We start from the raw sequence: 22,636 nt of genomic DNA on the forward strand, positions 1-22,636 counted from the left end.
CTCATATGAGCAGCTCTGACATGACTCAGGTAATTCAGGCTACACAGAGGTATATCCCAATAGCTAAAAGGATAACATTTCATACTCAAAGGGAACTGCTTTCCCCTGCAACCTGCAAAACTACAATACCAAGGGTTAGGGTTAGGGTTAGGGTTAAATTCTTAGACCATGTTTCTTTTTAAATAATTTTACTAGTTTATTTTAGTATGACTACCTATCTTACCATTAATGTTTTATAGTTATGAGGGAACCTGCACAACCAACTTCCGGTGATTACTAACCAATGTTCTTAAATGATACAGACTGATAAGAACAGAAATATATTTTAACTGTTTAATCTGCATTTCATTCATTTTACCAGTTTAAATGTTTAACTTGTTTGACTTGTTAAAAGCACACATTTGCAAATGTTCTTTTAGATGTGTGACAATACTGACAGGTATTCTTTTAAGGTACACACCCTTTATATTTTAATTCACTAAGCTATTATATGTATCAGCTTATCCACTGTAGCCCAATTCAACTGTGGTTCATTACAAGTGTCACTAAGAAATGCAAATTATCTTGCCTGGACAGCTGCTCTGCTTCACTTCACTCACATTTGTTATCATTGGGGAATGAAAGAGATAAAGCAAGAAATCTATTTAATTTATGTACTAAAAGATGCAATAACCATAAATACATTTTTTTTTTAGAACTTGTGAACAGGCTGGCTGGTGGTGACGTCAGGCCAGGAAGTAATGACAGCAGTACTGTGAGTAAATGTGCTGTTGTGCCGGTTTAGTGAAAATAATAAATAAAACAGTTGAACAAAACAAAACACTGCACACAAAACAAAACGGCACGTTGGCCAAAACAAATAGACAAACAAACAAACAAACAGCGGATGAACACTAAACACACAAGTATCGTGCTGAGCTATGTCAGCACGAGTAGCAATTGCTTTTTAGTTTTAATTTTACTCTTCTCTCTCTCTCCCATCCTTTCGCCCTGAACACCCAAACCCTGTGTGCGTGAAACACTGGTTCTTTTATGCAGCTGTACCGAGACTCGATTGCTAAGCAATCATTCAATTTGAATCTCGGTACATCTGCACATGAACTACTTGTGCACCCCCCTGGCTGGTACAATTACCCACTTTAGTCTGCATGTAAAGTGATTTCCAAGCCATTTGTTGAATAGCAATTTAGGTTAGTGTTTTTTTTTGCTTGATTTCTTTTAAAGAGCTCCTAACATGAATATATCCTTTTGATACCTCAGTAACTGGTATTTTTTTTCTACCCAGTCATGGTACATCAATGAATCAATGCCTAACATAAACCTAAGCACATACTATAAAAGCTTCAGAGGTATAAAGCATATTGCATTAATGAAACAACCACATTCAATTTTCAACAAAACAACATAGCTGTCAGAAACAACTAAAAGGAAATAAGTTGTCAAAATGCAAGTGAAATGTTTTTAAATCTGCACTTTGCTTATGGGTAAGTAATATATCAAGTTTTTATTTGACAGAATCTGGGATCATATTTCCAGTCTTAATTTTACTATGAAAAGAGAACACAATCAGACGTACTTTAAAACTGCCATTACCTGATTGTTTTTGACATGAGCATATTCTAGATGTGATTTGACATGGGGCAGTATTATAATACTGTGTTACATATAACCTGCAATATCACTCGCTGTCAATTAGGTTGCAACATTAATTGACTCATAATACAGTAGTATAGAAATACACAAATAGATCCTAAACCATTCTGAAAATCCTGTATCCTGAAATACTTTGTATGTGCATTAACCCTTAGCGGTCCATTTATTCAGCGCGTCTCAGGTGCATCAGGTCCAATTTATTTTCACACGCGCAGTTTATTTTAGACACGCTGTATAAAAGTATTTTTTTTTCACAGTAAATCAGGTTTAAAAGGCACTGCATATCAACAGGACACTCAGTACTGCATCTCCAGCCCCGCCCCATCCTTCTTTCGCTGTATTTTTCACATACCTCTTGATAGTAGTGCATACCGATAAATCACCTCCTGATCACTCGTTTTATCACCAAACTCCTCATTATTTTATTACTATAACATCTAAAAAAAGCTAATGTCTGTGATATTCTTTGAGTGCTGGATGCAGAAGCAGCTATCTTGTTTGTTTATGTTTATGTTTATGTATTCATGAGATACGACCCTTTTTTTTGGCTTCTCTCGGCTCCTATCGCTCTCACTCAGCCATTGAATGGTTTTCTTGGCTTTTTCCGGAGAAAAAACGACTAAAGACCTGTTTTTTACGTCTTTTTGATGATCTCGGACAGGGTCCGACACTGGACCGGAAAGGGTTAAATGTGCTATTCACTGCATTCATTGGAAGCCAATTTCTCATATGGTTTCCAGAAACCAAAAAGTAAAACGACAACTTGTAAAGAAACCTTGATCTACTTTTGAACTTTGATGTTTACCATCATATTGAGACAGACCCATTTTCAGACAAAAAAAGATAGAATCATGTTGCCACAGTCCCTGCTGTTTGGCGTTAACTAAAGTATGACATGTGAATGTTTTAGCAAAATTATCCCAAAGCACTGTTCACGTAATCTTTGTAAATGTCTTTACGGCTTAAAATTATTTTTTTTAAATGCTTCAAAAAGGGGGGAGACAGCACTTAATTGTGCTGACAAAATAAATAAATACACTTGCAATCCAATTTTCTCAAGTCTTTCTGAACAATCCATTCAAATATTTAAATGACAGTTGTGAAAAGCAAGGTGTTTCTGAAGTGCATATAAACAAATAAAACAAATACAAATAATCCTAGATTTCTTTTTGCTACCCTTGATAAATTAATTAATCCTACCTTAGCACTTAAGGTAGCTGTGGTAAAGCCTATGCTTAAGAAACACAATTTGGACCCTAAAGTCCTCAATAACTATAGGCCAATCTCCAACTTACCATTCTTAGATAAGGTTCTAGAGATTCATTACAAAAAATTCTAACTCTTAATGGTATATTCGAGAAGTTTCAGTCTGTTTTTTCATGCTGCACATAGCACCGAGACGGCCCTTGTCAGAGTTGTGAATTATCTACTGATAAGTTCCGTCTCAGGACTTCCAGGTTTTTGTTCCAGCAGCACTCTAAATTACTTAATTGGAGCAATTAAGTGCTTATTAGAAGCTTAGAAATTTAGTCTGGGCTTTGTAATAAAATTAAAGTCATTATGAAATAACGTATTATAATCCTGATGAGTGCTTGAAACACTGATGAAAGTCATTCTACACATCATATATTATTATTATTTACACTACATATCTTAGGCAGAACGACTGTGCCACCCTGAGTGTGACGGTGCAAAAAAATAAAAAAAATGTGCGTATTCTTCGCTCTCTGCACAGATCAGTGACCATCGGGACTGATGCTAAACGAAAGCCAGTGGAGTACGGTGTGGATATACTGGATCAAATGGCACGGCTGTATTCTGTCAAAGGTGGTATCCGCACGTGGTCTGTGGCTGTTTTTCATAATGTTTTGGACCTGGCAGCCATCAACACTTTGGTTTTGTACAAGGAGTGCACCAGCAACACAATCACTCCGAGGGACTTAATTTTGCAGCTAGCCCTTGAGCTACGGCAGAAACATTTTGATAAGAGACAGGAAAGCCAGCTGGCAAATGACCCTCAACCTTCAGCCAGCTCTGTGCCCACTGGCACAAGGAATAAAAGACAATGCCAGGTTGTTGTCTGCGCCCGTAGTGAAAAGGCAGTCTGTGGCAAATGCACTGGTTCAGTTACAAAGCGTGTTTTCTGCGTAGATTGCACTTAGAAAGCTGTAATAGAACTCTGAACAGACAGACAGAGCTTTTGAACTCTATTTCACTCAAAGCACTTTGTTTGTTTTATACTATTTTTATAACTAGTTATTTATGTATTATAATTTTAGTTGTGCATACAACTTTCTACACCTGTTTACACAGAAGTTTATTGCGTAGAGTTTATTTTATTACAGTTTTTTTATGTTTATGTGCTCTTTTTGAAAAAAATAAGAAAAAAGTTTAATTTTCAATGTAAATACGGTGTTTCTGCTCTGAAAATATTATGTATGAAGTTCATAAATAAAAATATTAACTTGTATCCGATTGTTTGTTTTTCATTTTCATGTCAAAGCCGTTTTAAAATGGAGCCGCACATTTTGCGGGTGCGGTGGTTGTATGTAGTCCGAAATCTTGACAGTTCTAGTGTTAATTGGTCCAATTAATTAATTTAGAGTACAGTTGGAACAAAAACCAGGAGGGACACCGACCCTCCAGGAACAGGATTCGAGACCCCTGCTGTAGACCATTCCGTTCTAATGAATTGTCTTGAAAGCACAGTGGGACTATCTGGCCTTGTCCTATCCTGGCTCAAGTCTTTCTGATAGGTTTCAGTTCGTCTCTATTGGGGATGTAAAAATCGGCATTATTAAAAGTTGTCTGTGGTGTTCCAAAGGGTCCCTTGTTGTTTTCAGTATATATGCTACCATTAGGTGGCATTACCTGCAGACACGGAGTGAACATCCATTGCTATGCTGGTGATACCCAGGTATATTTGTCCCTAAAGCCAGGAATTTCTTCTGCCTGGGTGTTATTAGCTACTTGCCTTACAGACATCAACCATTGGATGTCACAGTATTTTCCAATGTTGAATTCAGATAAAACAGAGGTTATGCTAGTGGACTCACAGAACCAACTAAAAGGAAATGTGGGACTATATGTGCTCGACCCTTGCAGTCTCTCATAAAAACTTAAACTACAAATTAATAGTTTGGGGATCATCTTTTATCCTGATCTATCATTTGATGAAGTATCTTTTGTATCATTTGAGAAATATAGCCAAACTTCGACCAATTATTCCCGTATCTGATGCCTACAGACTAATGCATGCTTTTGTTTCATCTAGAATTGATTATTGTAATGCACTTTTTACTGGTGTCCTAAAACGTGTGTTATCCCGCTAGAATTCTAACTAAAACCAGGAAAAGTGAACATTTTACCCCTGTTTTGACCTTTTTACATTGGCTCCCTGTGTAGTATAGAATTGATTTTAAGATTTTGCTGTTAACTTACAAGGCCCTGAAATGGATTAGCAGGAGTTACTGACCCTGTATCTTCCAAACCGCATTCTGACATCACAAGATGTGGGATTGCTGGTTATTCCTAGGGTCAACAAAAGCAACACGGGAGGTAGGGCTTTTTCTTGTAGAGCTCCGAAATTATGGAATGCCCTGCCTTTGTTTGTCAGGGAAGCTGGGATCATTACAGTTTTCAAGTCAAGACTAAAAACACACTTTTATAAAATGGCTTTCTTATCTTAGTGGGTTTTAAGGTAACTTTAAAATTGCTGCTTTTAAATTATGTGTATACTGTTATTTAAATCTGTTATTTAAATGGTCTGATTATGGCAGCTGTATGTGTGACATACTATACAAATGCATTGTGGTTTGTTCTTTTTTTCTGCTACGTACTGTACAGTGCTTTGCGATACTTTTGTATAAAAAGTGCTATATAAATGCAATAAATAAAGAAATAATAAATAAAATATATATTCAGCACTAATGATTGCGTCAATACTGCAAAAACAATGCAAATGGCACAATTTGTTTAAAGTGTGTATTTAGTCCCAAAGAACTAGTGATTGTTGTGTATAGTGAGTGTTATTCACTCTTTATTGTATTTTATCTTTAGCAAGTGCTGTGGATGTTTGTCTTGGTCCCTGGTTTGAATTGGTCTGGCTCAAATTTAAATTATAGTCGAAGAGTCTCTAGATGGTCATTCCACACCAAATTGATTACATTTTAGGATCTTCCCCCACCTCATTATCTCAGATTCTTGATATCACATATGGAAGTGCCTGGAAGTGTTTTAGGAAGAATCATGAAATATTAGCTCTCATCCCTCATTATTTTTAAAGTTATGAGCCTATAATTGGGGGATGGCTGTGACAGATGAAAAAAAAAACACTGAAAATGGGGCCATACTTAAGAAGTCAGTTCTTTTAAAGTGTTCAAGGTATTTTCTTGGTACTCACTGCACACAGAGCTGCTTGTTTAGTAATGTGTCAACCAATGACCTATTAGTGATAATGCAATTCAAGCAAATGTAGAAAAAATTGCAATGACGGCAATAAAAATGTCAACTGAACCACTGTAGTTATCACTTTCACTATGGGCCCTATGGGAATCATTCCACCTATTAATCCATAAAAAAAATATCCTCCTATTTTCTAAAGTGAACCACTGTTTTATATGCCGATGGGTTGCATTTCATGCATAATTTTCTGTGTTTTTTAGGAGCTTTAAATTAATAATTAATGAGCATTTAAGCTCTGTAATCGGCCAAAACAATAGTTCCAAATGTGTTAGCAATACTATATAAGCACAACTGAAACCTGTCCCAAAACAGCGGGGGGAAAAACGAGTCAAAACGCAAATGCAAACATATATATTTTATTACATATACTTTCTTATTTTTTTTTTTTATGTACACGTAACAAAATCTCTAAAATTGCAGGACAATGCAACAGTGTAATCTTAACAGATTGTTTGTAGCAAATGTAAATTGTCATTAAACATATATAATATACTAGCAAATGTACTGACATTTACCAATAAAAATGTGTGTGTGCATATAACATTTATCATTGCCGTTCATTACTCTGGCAGCCAGAAGTAATATCGCTATCCACATTAACAATTACAATAAAGTTAGAGTATTTTGATCAAATGAAAGGGTACTAATACATCAGGAAGCAATATTTGTCTATGTATAAAATATTTAGGTAGTTAACTGTGCAATATTTAAAATTATAAGTGTGATCATAAAGCAGCTGCTTTCATTCATTCTTATCATTACATCTTGTTCAAGTATTTATTTACATGCACCAAGAACCAAAAAGTAACGTTTTACCATGCCCACTAAATCAAATAAAAAAAATACGTAGGAAGACTGTACACACATATACTGTATACATTTCACATAGACTACAAGCATCCCAAATATGTATTTATAGGCGCTATACACTGTTCCATAACTTTATAGGCTAAAGAAAAAGCATGCATATTAAAATGATTTCAATTAATTCCTCTCTCTCTCGACACATTTTTGTCTGAAAAGCTTACCGATTTCAAGTGGTAGGGTTTTTCTATACCCTGTATGGGCGACTTAGTTTTGTTTAGAGTTTATTAATCCAGTTTATTAGAAAGCCGACTTTGTTCCTGTCCCAGCTTTTTGTACATTCACTGAAAGTTGAGCTGTATGCTCAACTTTCAGTGGTATTTTACTGTTCAACCTCCAAATTAAGAAAATTAAGGAGTCTTTGGTCTTTACCAGACATGAGCATCAATATTGACGATGCAAAAAAAAAAAAAACGTTACACGACCTCGGTATACCCCGGAGTCAGTTGAATTAGAAATTGTGACCGATTGACTTTTTCAACTTAGTTGAATAATTATGATGTCCCGGTTCAGCTCACACTCTGAACTTGCTGGATGCACTGATCCAGTTGCTCCTCCAATTTGTGACTGTTCTCATGTGCATCTATGTCATGAGCATGTAGTAAGTGATCACTTTAGGAAGTTGTTATAGCTTTTTATTTTACTGATATGTGCAGTTGCTTGTCCCTTGGCATACAATTGTAAGCAAAGCCTACAGAAGTGCCTCGTGTCATGAAGAATCAAAGATGATAATGTCCTGGTGTCAGATGGTGTGCCTGGTACCTGACTAGCTTTTGTATGTAAAGCACCAAATTCCAAACAGCTGACATACTGTTCCCATGAGGTCTATATTTAGATACTACTATACTGTAAAACTTCAATTAAACACCTCCAGCGTTTATTTACAATATTTGCCAGCAGACCTGGCATGTATTGGAGACGTGGAGGCGTTTATTAGATCTCTAGCTTCACATGCTTCATGCGGTCATTGAGAAGCCGCTAACACACAAACCTGTAATTGTAACTCAATTTAAACATTCCAGCAACTTTGTTAAAAGGTTGTGTGTCAGTGGGAACTAAGTAACAGTTTTGTTTTATAACAAAATTACATTGTATTGTACACCCTAAAGTATAAAGTGAAAGTATTATTACTGTCTTTTTATATGCACTGGTTAACAAGAATACGGTATGCAAAACATTGGAAAATGAACAAGAAGTACGAATTTGTATTTAAAAATGGAATTAGATCGACCATTGTTAATACTACTACGACTACTACCAACAACACCACCACCACCAACACCAACAGTTAAATCCACTAAAAGACAACCCTGTAGATATCAGAACACAGGTGTGTAGGCTACGCTTACAGCACAATAATAATAACAATACAACCTTCTAAAATGTTTTTAAAAATGAGCAATAAAAGCAATAAGTATCATTATCAAAATAATTTAAAACATGTTAAAATACAGCAAGAGGTTTGTATCTGGCCTACTTTCAGCACGCTTAAATTTATCAAAACATTTAATAACGTAATAACTGCATTAAACAAATATGCATTACATGTAGGCCTACCTTAAATTACATTTTCTTTTATTATTTATTAATCCTGAGAGTCACTTTCATCGCCGTTTACTTACAATATTTGCCAGCAGAACCGGCACGTATTGGAGACAGGCGATTATTTGAGACCTGGCAATTATTTGAAGTTTTACAGTATGTGCAAATGTGATCGTTCAGGCCTTTCATTGTGGGTTAATGGGGAAGTGCTAACGAACTTATCTGTTTTTTTTTTCCTGGAACTTGACATGATGAGCTGTAGAGCCCTATACCTCCCTGCTGGCTGCATGCTCAAAATCTAAAAACAATAAATACATTCATTTTAATAAAAGGCAGCTAGTACACAACGCTATTCAGAATTACCTTAAAACTTTTTTTTTTTTTTTTACAGAATATGGAACCCACACAAACTTTCTTTAATTTAAACATTTGTTGCCCTTTTAATATAAAACATTATTTTGTGAGCGAGCTACAAAAAAGAAAGAAAAGAAAAGACTAAAACCCAACCCAGTCTAAGAATGTTTTAAGTTCTTATTTTTTACTACTTAACGAGTAGTAAATACGTGAAGTGGCTGTAAAGAAAGCTCTTGCTTTACATTCACTACTTGTACAATTAGGACTAATTTGTCAAGATGGTTTTTTAGTAAGTTGCAGTCCATCCGCATGCTTTTAAATTTGGAAATTTGTGTGAAAGAAGGGGGTTTATATTAGTAAAAAAAAAAACAACATTATGAATAATGCTAAATTTAAATCATACGCTTTTCAAAACATGACATGTAAAACCAATGAGGCAGCAGCTAGGAAACTGAAGACACCTTCATAAAACACATTTTAAGAGCATTATTTAAACTACAGAAACATTAACAATAACATTTAGAATTCTAGTTTATAATGACAGTACCTGCTCTGCTTTTGCATGCCACCAAATCCCTTCACCATGCTGACAAAAGTTAGGGTGACTGGATTGGAAGTGCTGTAACTTTTTTTATACTGGCAGATATACGTATTGACCATTCTGAAGCAGGCAGAAAGCAAACTAGTGGAAGTTTAAGGTATTCACCACTTTGGCCTTTGGAAAATAGACAAGGATTCTTAGATCATGATATATTCCACCAAAATAAAAGCATCTAAATAACCAATTAATCAAACAGGTTGCTGGTGTGCGGTGCTCAAAGGACTTCCCAGCCGATCTAACCCCTACCCTGCCTGGGCAGTGCTTGGCCAATTGTGCGCTGCCCCCTGTGAACTCCTGTCCATGGTTGGCAGTGGCATAGCTTGGATTCGAATTGGGGATCTCCAAGCGATAGGGTGTATCCTGCACTCCGGGAGGAGTGCCTTTACCGGATGCACCACTCGGGAGCCCCCATATGTTTTTTTTTTTTTTTTTTATCATTATCATAATACTGTGTTACATATAACCTGCAATATTACCCACTGTCAATTAGGTTGCAACATTATTCAATTAATAATACAGTAGTAGAACAATCAAATATAAAAAGTGATATAATGAAAGAGACCTACAATCTGTATCAGATGTACATAACAATGGGATACTGTATCATTATGATCTGAACTTAATTTACTAGAAATTAACAAACATAATCCTTTTGCAGTTTTCCACTTATTTCAAGACAGGTTTTGATGTTTTTATAAAAACAAAAAACGTTATGTTGTAAATGTTTATTGGTTCCCTCTTAATAGATGTGAATGCTTACTCAACACTGAATACATAAATTAGATATTTTATCAAGATTTTATAAGCTATTGTACTCTTACGTTACATATCTTTGCTTCTGTGAATTAAAATGAACAAATGAGTGCAACACAGATCAGAAATATTAAAGGAAGAGGAATGGGCTGCTTGATAAACCTTTACACATTTTAAAAGGCAACTGTATTAAAATATTAATAATCCAAGCATCAAAATAGACATGAAATAACAAAAAACAAATGTTATTGATGCTGAAAAGAGCAAAGCTCTCATTAATATGTTTATCATATTGGCTAGTAATCAGAAGTGACATCAAACCTTTTAGTTTTAACATGTTCCTTTGAGTGCAAGATCTGTAATTCAAAAGAGAACACACACACACACACACAAAGGTTTCTAGATGAAGGTTCCAGTGTTTACTTCAAGGTGCTGATCAGAGATGAACATTACTTAAAACTACTTTCATCCCTCCCTTGGGAAAATGGTTTCGATTGATTATAAACCTTACCTTCGATTCTGCTTGCTTGTTTTCATCACTCATCTTCCTCCTCTTTTTCACTGATGACACCTCTGCTTCAGAGTTATCTGTGCTCTTTGAAGAAGGCAATCTTTTGCTTGGAGTTCCACTGGGATTTGACAGCCCTTGTTTAATTTTGCATCCTCTTTTCCCCCCATCTCCTAAACACAAAATATGATGTTTTAACTAAATGAAGTCATTTTTATAACATTTGCACACATGCCGTAGAAAGCAATAGTCAAATCTGTTGTAAGATAGTATAGTAGTATATAGAGATTACTGCCTGTACATACCAAATTCTCAACATTTGTGACGTCATTTGACACAAATTATTTACAGTCACATTGTTTATTCAGCAAAACCCATAGTATGAAACTGTTTCTGTACAGGCAAAAAAACCATAAATAAATAAATAAATTAATTAATTAATTAATTAATTAATTAAAAAAACACAACAACAACAACACCACCACCACCACCACACTGGCAGGAAAAGGTAAACTGTACCTCACCCAACATCGAACTTGAGCTACAAAATCACAAGGTACACTTGAAGGCAATATTTAAAAGAGTTAGGTCTTTATCATTCAGAAACCAAAGTCACATGACTCCATGGCAGCTCTCTTAGGTCACAGGTCAAAGTGAAGTGTGCAGTTAGATTTTGCACACAGAGTTTGAAGTTGGCACCTGTGACAGGGAGGCCCTGTCGCTGGTTCTTGGTTGAATGAGTGCCTTTATGGAAGCAGCTAGGACACACAACAGGAGACGCGCTGCTGAGAAAGTAATTTGGCAGGTAGGTTTGTCCGGCATTGAGCTGATCGGGAGGTCCGATTTTGCTGCGGGCGTGCCCGGGGAGGCTGCGCACAGCTCAAAAAGTTAGGCTCTAGGCTACTGCATGGCCGTAACCATACAGACGGGTCCTGAGCGAAAGATTGCTGCGTTTTGTTTTGGGTTGTGTTGCAGACTCGTATCAATCCAGGAGCTGAAGCTATGGAGCCAGCACTAACCCTGGGAGCATCTACCCCTGAACATGACCACAACCCAGGAGAGCGTCTGCTCCGCAGGATTAACTACTACGGAACCCTTCAACTGCAAGATGATGCTCGTGAAGGCACTGCCCAGCAGAGGTTGTTTGGAAAGGCCGTTTGAAGAGGCAGGAATCGCCATAATAAGGCTAGGACTCCGGAAGCCCTGAAGTATGTCAGTTTAGGGGCTGTTAATCCCAAATGTATAGCGAGGGTTTGCATAGAGTAGTATGTCCCTGGAGAGGGACTAGCACTCGCCCTTTGTGTGGTAAACTTTAAATGTTTAACTTTGTTTTGTTTTCTTTATTAAAACTAGAACCACAATGGCAGTCATTTTGACGGTTTGAGATTTTCAAATTTAAATTACTCTGCAAGTCTGAAAGTTATGCGGTTGTCCATTTGTGACGATCGGTAAATGTGTCTATAAAATATATTAGCTGCGTGTTCTTTAAATAAACAAATAAATAAATAACTGTAAAAATAAAAACGTTGGCCTGTCTGATCATGTTCTATTACTTGACCACCTTGAGTTGTCAGTAATTTCGATTGTGTATGCTTGAGACGAATCATATTATATAGATGTATTTATTGGGTGCAATATATAACTAATTGTGCAATATAACTGACTTGTGCAATATTAACATATATATTTAATTGGTTCACTAATTGTGCAATATAATAATTTGTGCAATATTACTAATTCTACAGGTACTAATGCTGCTATGACTATTACTCTACATTGCCTAACATTACTAGCGATGACTATTTAATGCTGCTATTTCTACTGCTCTTGCTTAAATCTAATGCTCTATGAATTATATGTGATAAAGCTAATCCTCATGTGCTAATGTTCTAATGCTGCTATTATTATTCTACATTGCTTAACCTTATTAAAAAGAACTATTTAATACTGCTATTTCTATGTGCTATGTGTTAAAGCTCATTCACATGTGCTAAGGCTGCTAGGTGTTAATTATTTAATCTGTTAGGTGTTAATTATTTGCTCTAAAGTCCTTAACCCACTAGTGACTAACAATAATGTCTTTGTTGTGTTAACCAAACCTTCTTACCTCTATAGATCAGTAAACTGTTTGTAACTTTTATCAACCATGTTGGGTACTGAGCATTTAATGTGTGTTCTCTGCTAACCAATCCTGATTGGTAAATTTCAATTGTCTAACTTATTATTCAATACCTTCCTGGGTTATGTCTTTTCCTCCTAAATGCAACGCATTGCAAATAGACTACCCTATGCTCGGATCTTTCCAGTAATTTATAGTTATAGACTTTTCAGTTAATTGACTGATTTATTTGCGTTTTTTAGGTAAATTCATATTTAGTTAGTTATGATTGCTTTGTATGATTTTTCAAGGAACAAGCAGAGCAGAGCTAGCAGTAAAATGTATGATTTCTTAAATGTGAAATACTTTCTGTAACTGTTTGGAAAACTGGAAACCTATCAATCTAATGATTACGTAAATCTGATACAGATAATAAATGTATCAGTACCACAGTCTTTTAAACTGGGTAATTACAGAGTTTATTTCGGTAAATCCTAGTAAAATCGCTGTTTTCGGTGGGGTTAAATACTACCCAGTGCCCTAGGAAAATACACTGTTACACGTTTATAGTTTTGGAGTCGTTTATAGTTTTGGAATCAAAATTCCTGGTTCCATTGACAGATATCCGGTTCAGAACCGATTCCACAAATCTCCTCAATGCACATCACTAATTTGAACTACTTAATTAGTCCTCATTTAGTCCTGCCTTAATAATATTAATAATATTATAGTCTGACAAGTTGCTACTCTCAATGTAGTTAACAACTGCGTTCACCGAGTCTCATCCCACTAGTACTAGGCTGTTACAGTTTTTGTTTTCTGTAAATCTTCCTTTCTCAGTCTCTTGTGCTCTCGCTTTTGACCGACACGCTCACTAAAAGTTTTAAAACAAGCAAACAAAACATTTTCCAGGAATATTTTTTTTAAACTGTACCGATGCTGCTCTAATGACCGGTGACTCTGCACAGCCAGGACATGAACCTGCACTTTATGACTCACCCTGCACACTACACGGCTGTGCTTTAACCAGGCAAGCCACTTGGGGACCTCCCAAAACAATTTTTTTTTTATTATGATGATCTAAAATATGCATACAATATAAACTAACTTAAGATAACTGGACTTCGTTTGACTTTCTAACTGAGGATACATGTGCTGTGTGTCTATGCTCATTGTCTAAACTATACGCAGCTGGGCGAATCAACATATTACCAGGTAAGTGGATTGTAGTTAATTTGATAGTTAAAAACGTTGTTGCTGGGGTAACTATCCCTGCATTTAATAATTGTAATTAAGTTTTGTTAACTGTGCTGGGCTGTGTTGAATTGACGCCAGTCGTTCTAAGGGCCACATATCCAAGGGCAGTCTGAGCTGTGGCAGTCAGAGTGAGGACAGGTAGAGCGAGGACCTTTTCCATATTTCTCCCAATGGCTACTAGAGGCCTCATTCCCACTCTGACACCTAAGTCTGGATCCCCTGGACAAAGCATGCTCACTTTCTTCCCTTTTAGAATGAACACTGGTAAGTACCTGCTTCAGATACTGCTAAAAACTCCATCTCCTGCTGTACTGCCTGCTACAAATTGGGCTCTCTCAATCTGTCAGCGTCCCCACTCACACCCGTGGACACACCCTGGATCTGCTCATCACCAGAGGTCTTGACATCTCCAATCTCTCTGTCTCAGCTATCTCTCTCTCTGACCACTTCTTAATCACTGCCAATATTAATATTCCTTCACCTTCAGCTACTACTGATACTGTTATTTCCTTCCGTCCCAAAAATCTGCTAAATCCTATAATACTCTCAGAATGCGTCTCTTCTTCACCTCTGACTGCTACTCTCCTGTCTTCAGTCAATGACGCGATAACCCTCTACAACACCACCCTTGCCCAGATCATTGACACAGTTGCTTCACTCACAACTAGAACAATGAAGAAACTGTCCATAGTATACCCTCGAACTTCGACTGCTTAAGTCTACCTGTCGCAAGTTTGAGTGCAAGTGGAGGTTGTCCGGACTAACGGTTCACAGAGAGATGTGGACCGATCACCTCAGTGGCTACAGGCATGTGCTCACTGCTGCCAAGGTGAAATACTTCTCAGAAATCATATCCATTGGACACGGTAAACCCAATATTCTCTTCAAAATCATTGACCAAATCCTGCAATCAGCCGCTGACAAATCCATCTCCTGTTCATCCATCTCTCTTACCTGTCATGATTTCTCCTCTTTCTTTCAGAACAAAACTGACACCCTCTATTCTACGCTCTCCTGCCACAAACCCAGTATAGTACTCGACCACCTTGACTCCCCTCCGTTTGCCCCTCCTACTCTCTCCTCCTTCTCTCCTCTCTCCATTACTGATATCTCCGGCATATTGCTGAAATCAACTATTGCCACATGCCCCTTGGACCCCTAGCCGACAAATCTTGTCCGTCTCTGTGCCTCTGATCTTGCTCCTTCCATTATGCACACTCTCAACCTATCCCTGGACTCAGGCTTGGTTCCTGCTGCCCTCAAGATTGCCCGATTGCCAGTGCTCAAAAAACTCTCCCTTGACCGGGCTGTCTTACATAATTTCCGTCCTATATCCAATCTTCCTTTTCTCTCCAAAACTCTTGAAAGGGCGGTAGCCATCCAGCTGACAAAACATTTCAGAGATAACAATCTGCTTGAATCTCTGCAGCCTGGCTTCCGGCCGCACCACAGTTCTGAAACTGCTCTGCTCCGGATTATAAATACTCTTCTGCTTAATGCTGATGCTGCTGCTCTCTCTGTCCTTGTCCTCCTTGACCTAACTGCTGCTTTTGACACCATAGATCATAGCATTTTTCTTGACCGCTTTCAGAAGTATGCTGGGATCTCTGGAACCTGTCTCTCCTGGCTGTCCCCTTACCTATCTGGACGCACGCAATCTGTTTTCTATGACGGAAGCAGTGCTGACGCAAATCCGGTCACTTGCGGTATCCCCTCAAGGATCTGTTCTTGGGCCTCTTCTCTTCAACATCTACATGCTTCCCTTGGGTCACCTCATCTGCCAACATAGCCTCATGTTTCACTGCTATGCAGATGACACCCAGCTCTACCTAAAACTAGACCCTGGATGTCCCTCTGCCATGGTCCGGCTCTCAGCTTGCATCCAAGACATCGAGGCCTGGATGTCTGCCAATTTTCTTCAGCTTGTGGCAACTGCCACTTAAATGCTGTTAAAATACTTAATTTTCTGTTCTTTAATTAGGATGGATTAAACATGGCCAGATTAAAATAAATTGTTTGTTTCTGCCCTATTTATAACTTTTATCTCCCGTTTAGTTGTCCAGGCTTGAGGGGGGATTTTTCAGGGTTCATTGTATTAAGATGATTATTTTTTTCTGTTTGAAAGCACTTCTATTACGCCAATTAAGGTAATTTGACCAGCTGCACTGCTGCAGGATTACTTTCAAAATTATCCTGCTTGCCTACAAGGCCCTCCATCATAGGTCCAGAGTATCTCTCTAACCTGCTGATTTCCCTGAATGCAAGCTGAGGTCCTCTGACTCTGGCTTGCTTGTTATACCCAAGCAAAAGTGCACCACGCTTGGACAGCGCTCTTTTAGCTTCATAGCCCCGACTCTCTGGAACTCTCTCCCAGCTTTAGTGCATGTAGCACGCAGTCGCTTGCTTCAAATCAACTCTCAAGACCCACTTGTTCTTGCTTGCTTTCAATGCTCTTTAAGCCTGATATCTGTTATTCGCTGTTGTCTTAATTGCTATTTCAGGTTTTTCACTCAATCTTGTGCGTATGATTTTGTATGACACACGCATCCACAATGTTTTGATTTCACATCCTAGCCCTTTATTTAATCTATTATGCCTGTATTTAATGTATTTGTATTGTTTTTTACTGTTTGTATTTAATGTACTATGCCCTGTATTTCACTGTATTTAATGTATTATGCATTGTTCCTCACTATCTTGTAAAGCGATTTGTGATGGTGGTCCACTATGAATTAAACTTATAAAATAAATACTGATTGATTGATTGATTGATTGATTGACTGACTGACTGTCCTTCAGGTGCAAAAGGAAAATGTAAAAGTTAGACAGTTCCTCATTCAAGAAATACAGGCTATTGACTATTCAAACTACAGAATAAAATGAAAATATATGGGCACTTCCTTAGGATAAGGCAAGTACAGTTCATAACATCAGATAGCGTTTACATTTACCTGATGTGGATGGCCCTGGGGTTTCTGATGCTCCTTTCAACATCCATGCCGGAAGCACTCGCTTCTTCTGTGCAGGTTTGGTTACATTTGGAACATGAACTGCTCCTGCAAGGCTTACCTGTTAAAACATAGTCAGATTAAATCATTCAAATAATTCACATATTTTGTTTAACAAGCATTATTGAGCTGCCTTGGGTTGCATCCTTTGAATAATGGGCACCACTTCATACAGCATATATTTGCAGTATACTTAGGTAATAGTATTCTATAAAATGTACAGTGTTTTTGATATAATAGTATAATGTGCAAACTGTAGATACCTCATTGAAGAACTCCGAAAATGTGCAATAGCATGGTATTCATCCTATTATTGACCAAAAAGTTAAGCTTTTTTTTTTATTTTTTTTGGTCTGAAAGATATCCAAGCACAATCTGTATTTAAAGCTACCATTCATATAGCTTGGTAGTGCAAGGCATTGTACTCATACATACACCAGCAACGGTAATGTGATTTGCTATAGCCTGTTCAATAACACTATAAACTGTATTTTAAATGTAGTCTTTAATCTTGTACACGTATAACATTTCCCCAAATACAATGAATCACTTAATCAATTAATCACTCACATGTTTGCCGAAAGGTGAGTTCTCTTGTGTGTCACTGCCTTCTTTTTTCGCCAAGCTCTTCAAAGCAACCAAAGATTCTTCCGCACTGCTCAAAGACTGCTTAGCTGACCGCTTCTCTCCTCTTGCAGATGCGAGATGAGGTTCTGCAAAAGTTTCTTCATCCAGGGCCTGGCTGTTTCTAAAATAACACCAGGTATATATATATATATATATATATATATATATATATATATATATATATATATATATATATATATATATATATATATATATATTGATAAATGAAGAGTCAACAAGAAGAGCATTGCTTTCATAGAAATATATGCTGCCAGGCACAACTCGAAAGGAACTAAGGGGAATGTTGATATTAACTGGTACAAGCATTTTCAACAGACTAGTTAATTCAATTAAGTGATTTTAAATAGCAGTGTGTTCAGGTGCTTAAAAATGTCACAATCAAGTGCATCCACAGCTGAGTGCACACTGTTTGTGCCTTTAGCAGCAGTTGATGCCACTGAATTTTATGCATTAAATTGGATCTCGCTGTTTAAATGTTCTGCGTGAAAATGATTGTCATCTGCAGTAACAACAAGAAAATCCATAACAGTTTAAATACAGAGAAATGCATAACACATGATAAACATTTTTAAAAAATGCATAATACATTAAATACATTGGAAAGTGCATTATACATGATAGTAACATAATACATGAAATAGTAGCAGCAACACAGCAGCTATTGCAGATATCAGGCTTAAAGAGCATGGAAAGCAAGAGAGAACAGGTGGGTCTTGAGAGTTGGTTTAAAGCGAGTGATGGTGGAAGCATCACGCACCAAAGCTGGGAGAGAGTTCCAAAGAGTCAGAGCCATGAAGCTAAACGAGTGTGATGCACTTTTGCTTGGGGATAACAAGCAGGCCAGAGTCGGACGACCTCAGCTTGCGGGCAGGGACATAGCGGGTCAGCAGGTTGAGGAGGTACTCGGGACCTGTGTGATGAAGGGCATTGTAAGTGAGCAGGAGAGTTTTGAAAATAATCCTGAACTTTACAGGTAGCCAGTTCAGCTGGGCAAGACGGGGGGTGATGTGATCACATTTTCTACATCTGGTAAGGATCCTGGCAGCGGCATTCTGGACTAGCTGCAGTCGGTTTATGGTGAGTGCCGGGAGACCACCATATATAGAGTTGCAGTAGTCGAGTCGAGAGGAGACAAATGCATGACAAAGTATCTCTGCATCTGGCAGGGAAAGGTAGGGATGGACTTTGGAGATGGTTTCAAAGATGGTAGAAGGAAGATTTGACCACGGAGGAAACGTGGGCATCAAAAGAAGAGTTTGCTGTCAAGAAGTACACCCAGGCTTCGTACTGTGGGGGAAGGCAGCAGCAGACAGTTTCCGAGGTTCAGGGCAGCTATATTTAGATTCTTAAGTTGAGTTTTAGATCCTCCTAGAAGGAGTTCAGATTTGCTAGTGTTCAGCTGAAGAAAACTGGCAGACATCCCGGCCTTGATGTCTTGAATGCAAGCCAAGAGCCGGACCATGGCAGAGGGGCTATCAGGGTCGAGTTTTAAGTAGAGCTGGGTGTCGTCAGCATAGGAGTGAAAGATGTGTTTTTTCATCTGTGTGACAATGAGTCAGTAGAATTTACTGTGTCCACCTCATATACTGTTTGTTTAAAGTTTTACCGTATTCAGTGTGGTAAAGCATCCCGGCCAAGGCTGGTTTGCACCCTTAAAACAGTATACCCAGACACCAGAACTGCAAGTTTAAAGTACTTTCGTGCACTTTTAATAAACACACTGTACACAAACAAATACAAGCCTAACTCCCACTGCAGTACTAACTAAACTTTTCCAAATCCCTAAACTATAAGCCGGATGGCTAAGCCATTTACCGGTTCAACAAAAACACTTGTAACACACAATATCTTTTATGTTTTCAGGAGAACCACAGAGGTTCACCCATTCCGGTCTCTTCACAGTCCTTCACACAGACAGCCTTTAAAAAACATTTTAAACCTGTTTTTATATACCTGCCTGTCTCAACACCTCTCTTCTCTCTGGCCTCTTTCCCTCTGCCTTCAAACAAGCCTCTATCACTACCCTCCTCAAAAAACCTACCCTGGACCCCCGTCCGCTCTCTGCTCGACCCGCTCCAATCTGGTTTTTGCTCTGCTCACTCTACTGAAACTGCTCTCCTGTCTGTCACTAACTTGCTAAACTCTGCCTGTGCTGCCTCTCTCTCCTCTGTCCTAATTCTCCTCGATCTCTCTGCTGCCTTTGACACTGTCGATCACTGTCTATCCTCTCTCGCTGACCTGGGAATCTCTTGCACTGCTCTGGCCTGGTTCTCCTACCTCTCCAAAAGCACCTACCAGGTAACCTGGCACGGCTCAACCTTCACACCTCACCCTCTCACAACAGGAGTCCCCCAAGGATCTTGGGTCCTCTCCTGTTCTCTCTCTACACCCGCTCCCTCGGCCCCCTCATCGCATCCTATGATTTCTCATACCATTTCTATGTTGATGATGCTCAGATCTTCCTCTCCTCCACTCAAGCATGCACCTGCCGTTTCTTCCTGAGCAACATACGAAGAATCTGACCCTTCCTCACCAACTACTCCACTCAACTCCTTGCAGGCTTGGCAGCCCTAGGTGGTGCAGGTTTGGCAGCAATAGGCTTTGCAGGCTTGGCAGCCCGGCGGTACATGCTTTGCAGGACAGGGCAGGAGTTGACCCTTGGGAGGCGACGACAGGAGCTGACCCTCGGGAGGTAGCTTCAGCTCCTCTGGTGGTGGTGGTGGGAGCAGCTCTTCTCCCCCTGGCAGTGGAGGCGGGAGCAGCAGGTAGTCTCCCCCTGGCGGTGGAGGCAGGAGCAGCAGGTAGTCTCCCTTTATTATTGGGGACTGGTGCGTCTCTCCCTCGGTCATGGGGGACTGGTGCGGGTCTCCCTCGGTCGCTGGGGACTGATGCGGCTCTCCTTCGATCGCTGGGGACTGGTGCAGCTCTCCTTCAGTCACTGGGCCCTGGCGTGGACATGCCTACTGCCTGTGGAGGTGGGAGGAGCAGGTCGATTCCCATCTCTGCTGCCAGGTAATGGAGGGACGCTGGGTGATATAGTTGCTATGTCTGGGAGGGACGCTGGGTGATATTGTCGCTCCCAGTCTTCCCACTGCTTCCCATCTCTGGTCCACAGCAGTTTGATCACAACTGGGAGGGCCTCCTCTGGATTCACCCGAGGGTCCACCATCCAGTTCCGCGAGGACATTCGCTCCTTGTGCTCCTCCCTTGTGGGCGCTGGAGCTTGTGCTGGCTTTTTCCCCTTCTTCCTGGGACGGCCACTCCTCCCCTTCTTTCTCGGGGCAGGTCGCACTTCCCTCTCCTCCCTAACAGGGACCTCCTCCACCAGCTCCCCAGAACCCATCAGGCTGCGGGCACTTCTGCCATAAATGGCCAAAATGCTCACACAGCCCACAACCATCTTGGACTTCTGGGCAGTCCTTCCACTGATGGTGGTTCTCATTCCCACAGTACTCACAGTAGTACCACTCCTCTTCCATTCTCTCCACTCCTTTTAAAATAAATAAATAAATAAAAAAGAAATCTTCAAAAATAATTCACCCGCAGTACTGTTCCTGACCTGAGTCTGTGGAAGCGCCCACTTTTCTGACACCATATGTGAACAGGATGGCTTGCTGGTGACGTCAGACCAGGAAGAAAATGGACACAGTACTCGGGTTGAATGCGCTGGTGCACAAGTTTAATTACAAATAAAAGATTTAAACAAAACGAAACACTGAACAAACAAAACAGCACATTAGCCAAAATAAACAGACAAAACAGACACAGGACAAACAAGTATCGTGCTAGTGTAAAACCAGCACAGGTAGCAATTGTTTTCTCTCCTTCAGTTCTCTTTACTCACGTCCCTCATTCCCCCTCTGAACACACTAACCCCGTAAAGCCAAATCTGTGGGTTTTTATACATGTGACCGTCTCCAGTTTATCAATAAATTTATCAACTGGAGATGGTCACATTCTACACAGGTTTAGCATGGATGGGGAATTTTAACCCCATCCATGCTGTAAAATAATTAAGAATAAAACAATGTGTTTTAAAACACCAAGCCATACATTTAAATAATAATACAACAAATACAAATACAAAATAATATAGATACACACAGGGGCAGGGGTTACCCCGTTACATAGGCTTCAGGAGTCATGTATAACTCCAAGTACCACAAGAGTCTGCCATGCTGCAGTAAGTACATATATATATTTTCATTGCCTGTCTTTGTGGTGTTTTGTGTCATAAATTTTCTACATTATTTAATTGTATGACTTATTGTATGACTTATTGTATGACTTATATTGTAACACTTGAATGTATTTGTATTTGCTTGCGATTGTAAGTCGCCCTGGATAAGGGCGTCTGCTAAGAAATAAATAATAATAAAATAATAATAATATTTAATGTGCATTTAACAGAATGTTATTTTTCATCAAACTACTACGTATTTGGAGTACAATATCCTTCAACACCATTGTGAATTGTTTTATATGCAATTTCTTTTTTTATTTAGCAGACGCCTTTATCCAATGCGACTTACAGAGACTAGGGTGTGTGAACAGTGCAACAGCTGCAGAGTCACTTACAATTACGTCTCACCCGAAAGACGGAGCACAAGGAGGTTAAGTGACTTGCTCAGGGTCACACAATGAGTCAGTGGCTGAGGTGGGATTTGAACCGGGGACCTCCTGGTTACAAGCCCTTTTCTTTAACCACTGGACCACACAGCCTCCTAAATTTACCAGAATGTTGGTTGTTCTTCATAAGTGGTTCACAATATTGTTCAGTACCATGTTGAACTAGTTTAAATTGCTCAATTGTGCATTACTATAAGCTCATTAATGATTATTTTGTTAATGGAAAATGTGTATGTAGAAATAAATATATTGTTCAT

The 22,636-nt window shown here is 38.9% G+C and overlaps 1 protein-coding gene across 3 annotated transcripts in view; it reads right to left on the reverse strand.

Annotated features, from left to right (window-relative positions):
- Window positions 1–22,636, reverse strand: part of aplf (aprataxin and PNKP like factor) — a 91,988-nt gene that overhangs the window by 23,142 nt on the left and 46,210 nt on the right. For all 3 annotated transcript variants that reach the window (XM_059025460.1, XM_059025459.1, XM_059025462.1), the window contains exons 4-6: window positions 17,673–17,850; window positions 17,046–17,163; window positions 10,743–10,912 (exon numbers count right to left, since the gene is read on the reverse strand). In XM_059025460.1, coding sequence (XP_058881443.1) covers window positions 10,743–10,912; window positions 17,046–17,163; window positions 17,673–17,850 — 466 coding nt within the window. The remainder of the gene's footprint in view (window positions 1–10,742; window positions 10,913–17,045; window positions 17,164–17,672; window positions 17,851–22,636) is intronic.

The sequence above is a fragment of the Acipenser ruthenus genome, chromosome 6, assembly GCF_902713425.1.
Source record: "Acipenser ruthenus chromosome 6, fAciRut3.2 maternal haplotype, whole genome shotgun sequence".
NCBI lineage: Eukaryota > Metazoa > Chordata > Actinopteri > Acipenseriformes > Acipenseridae > Acipenser > Acipenser ruthenus.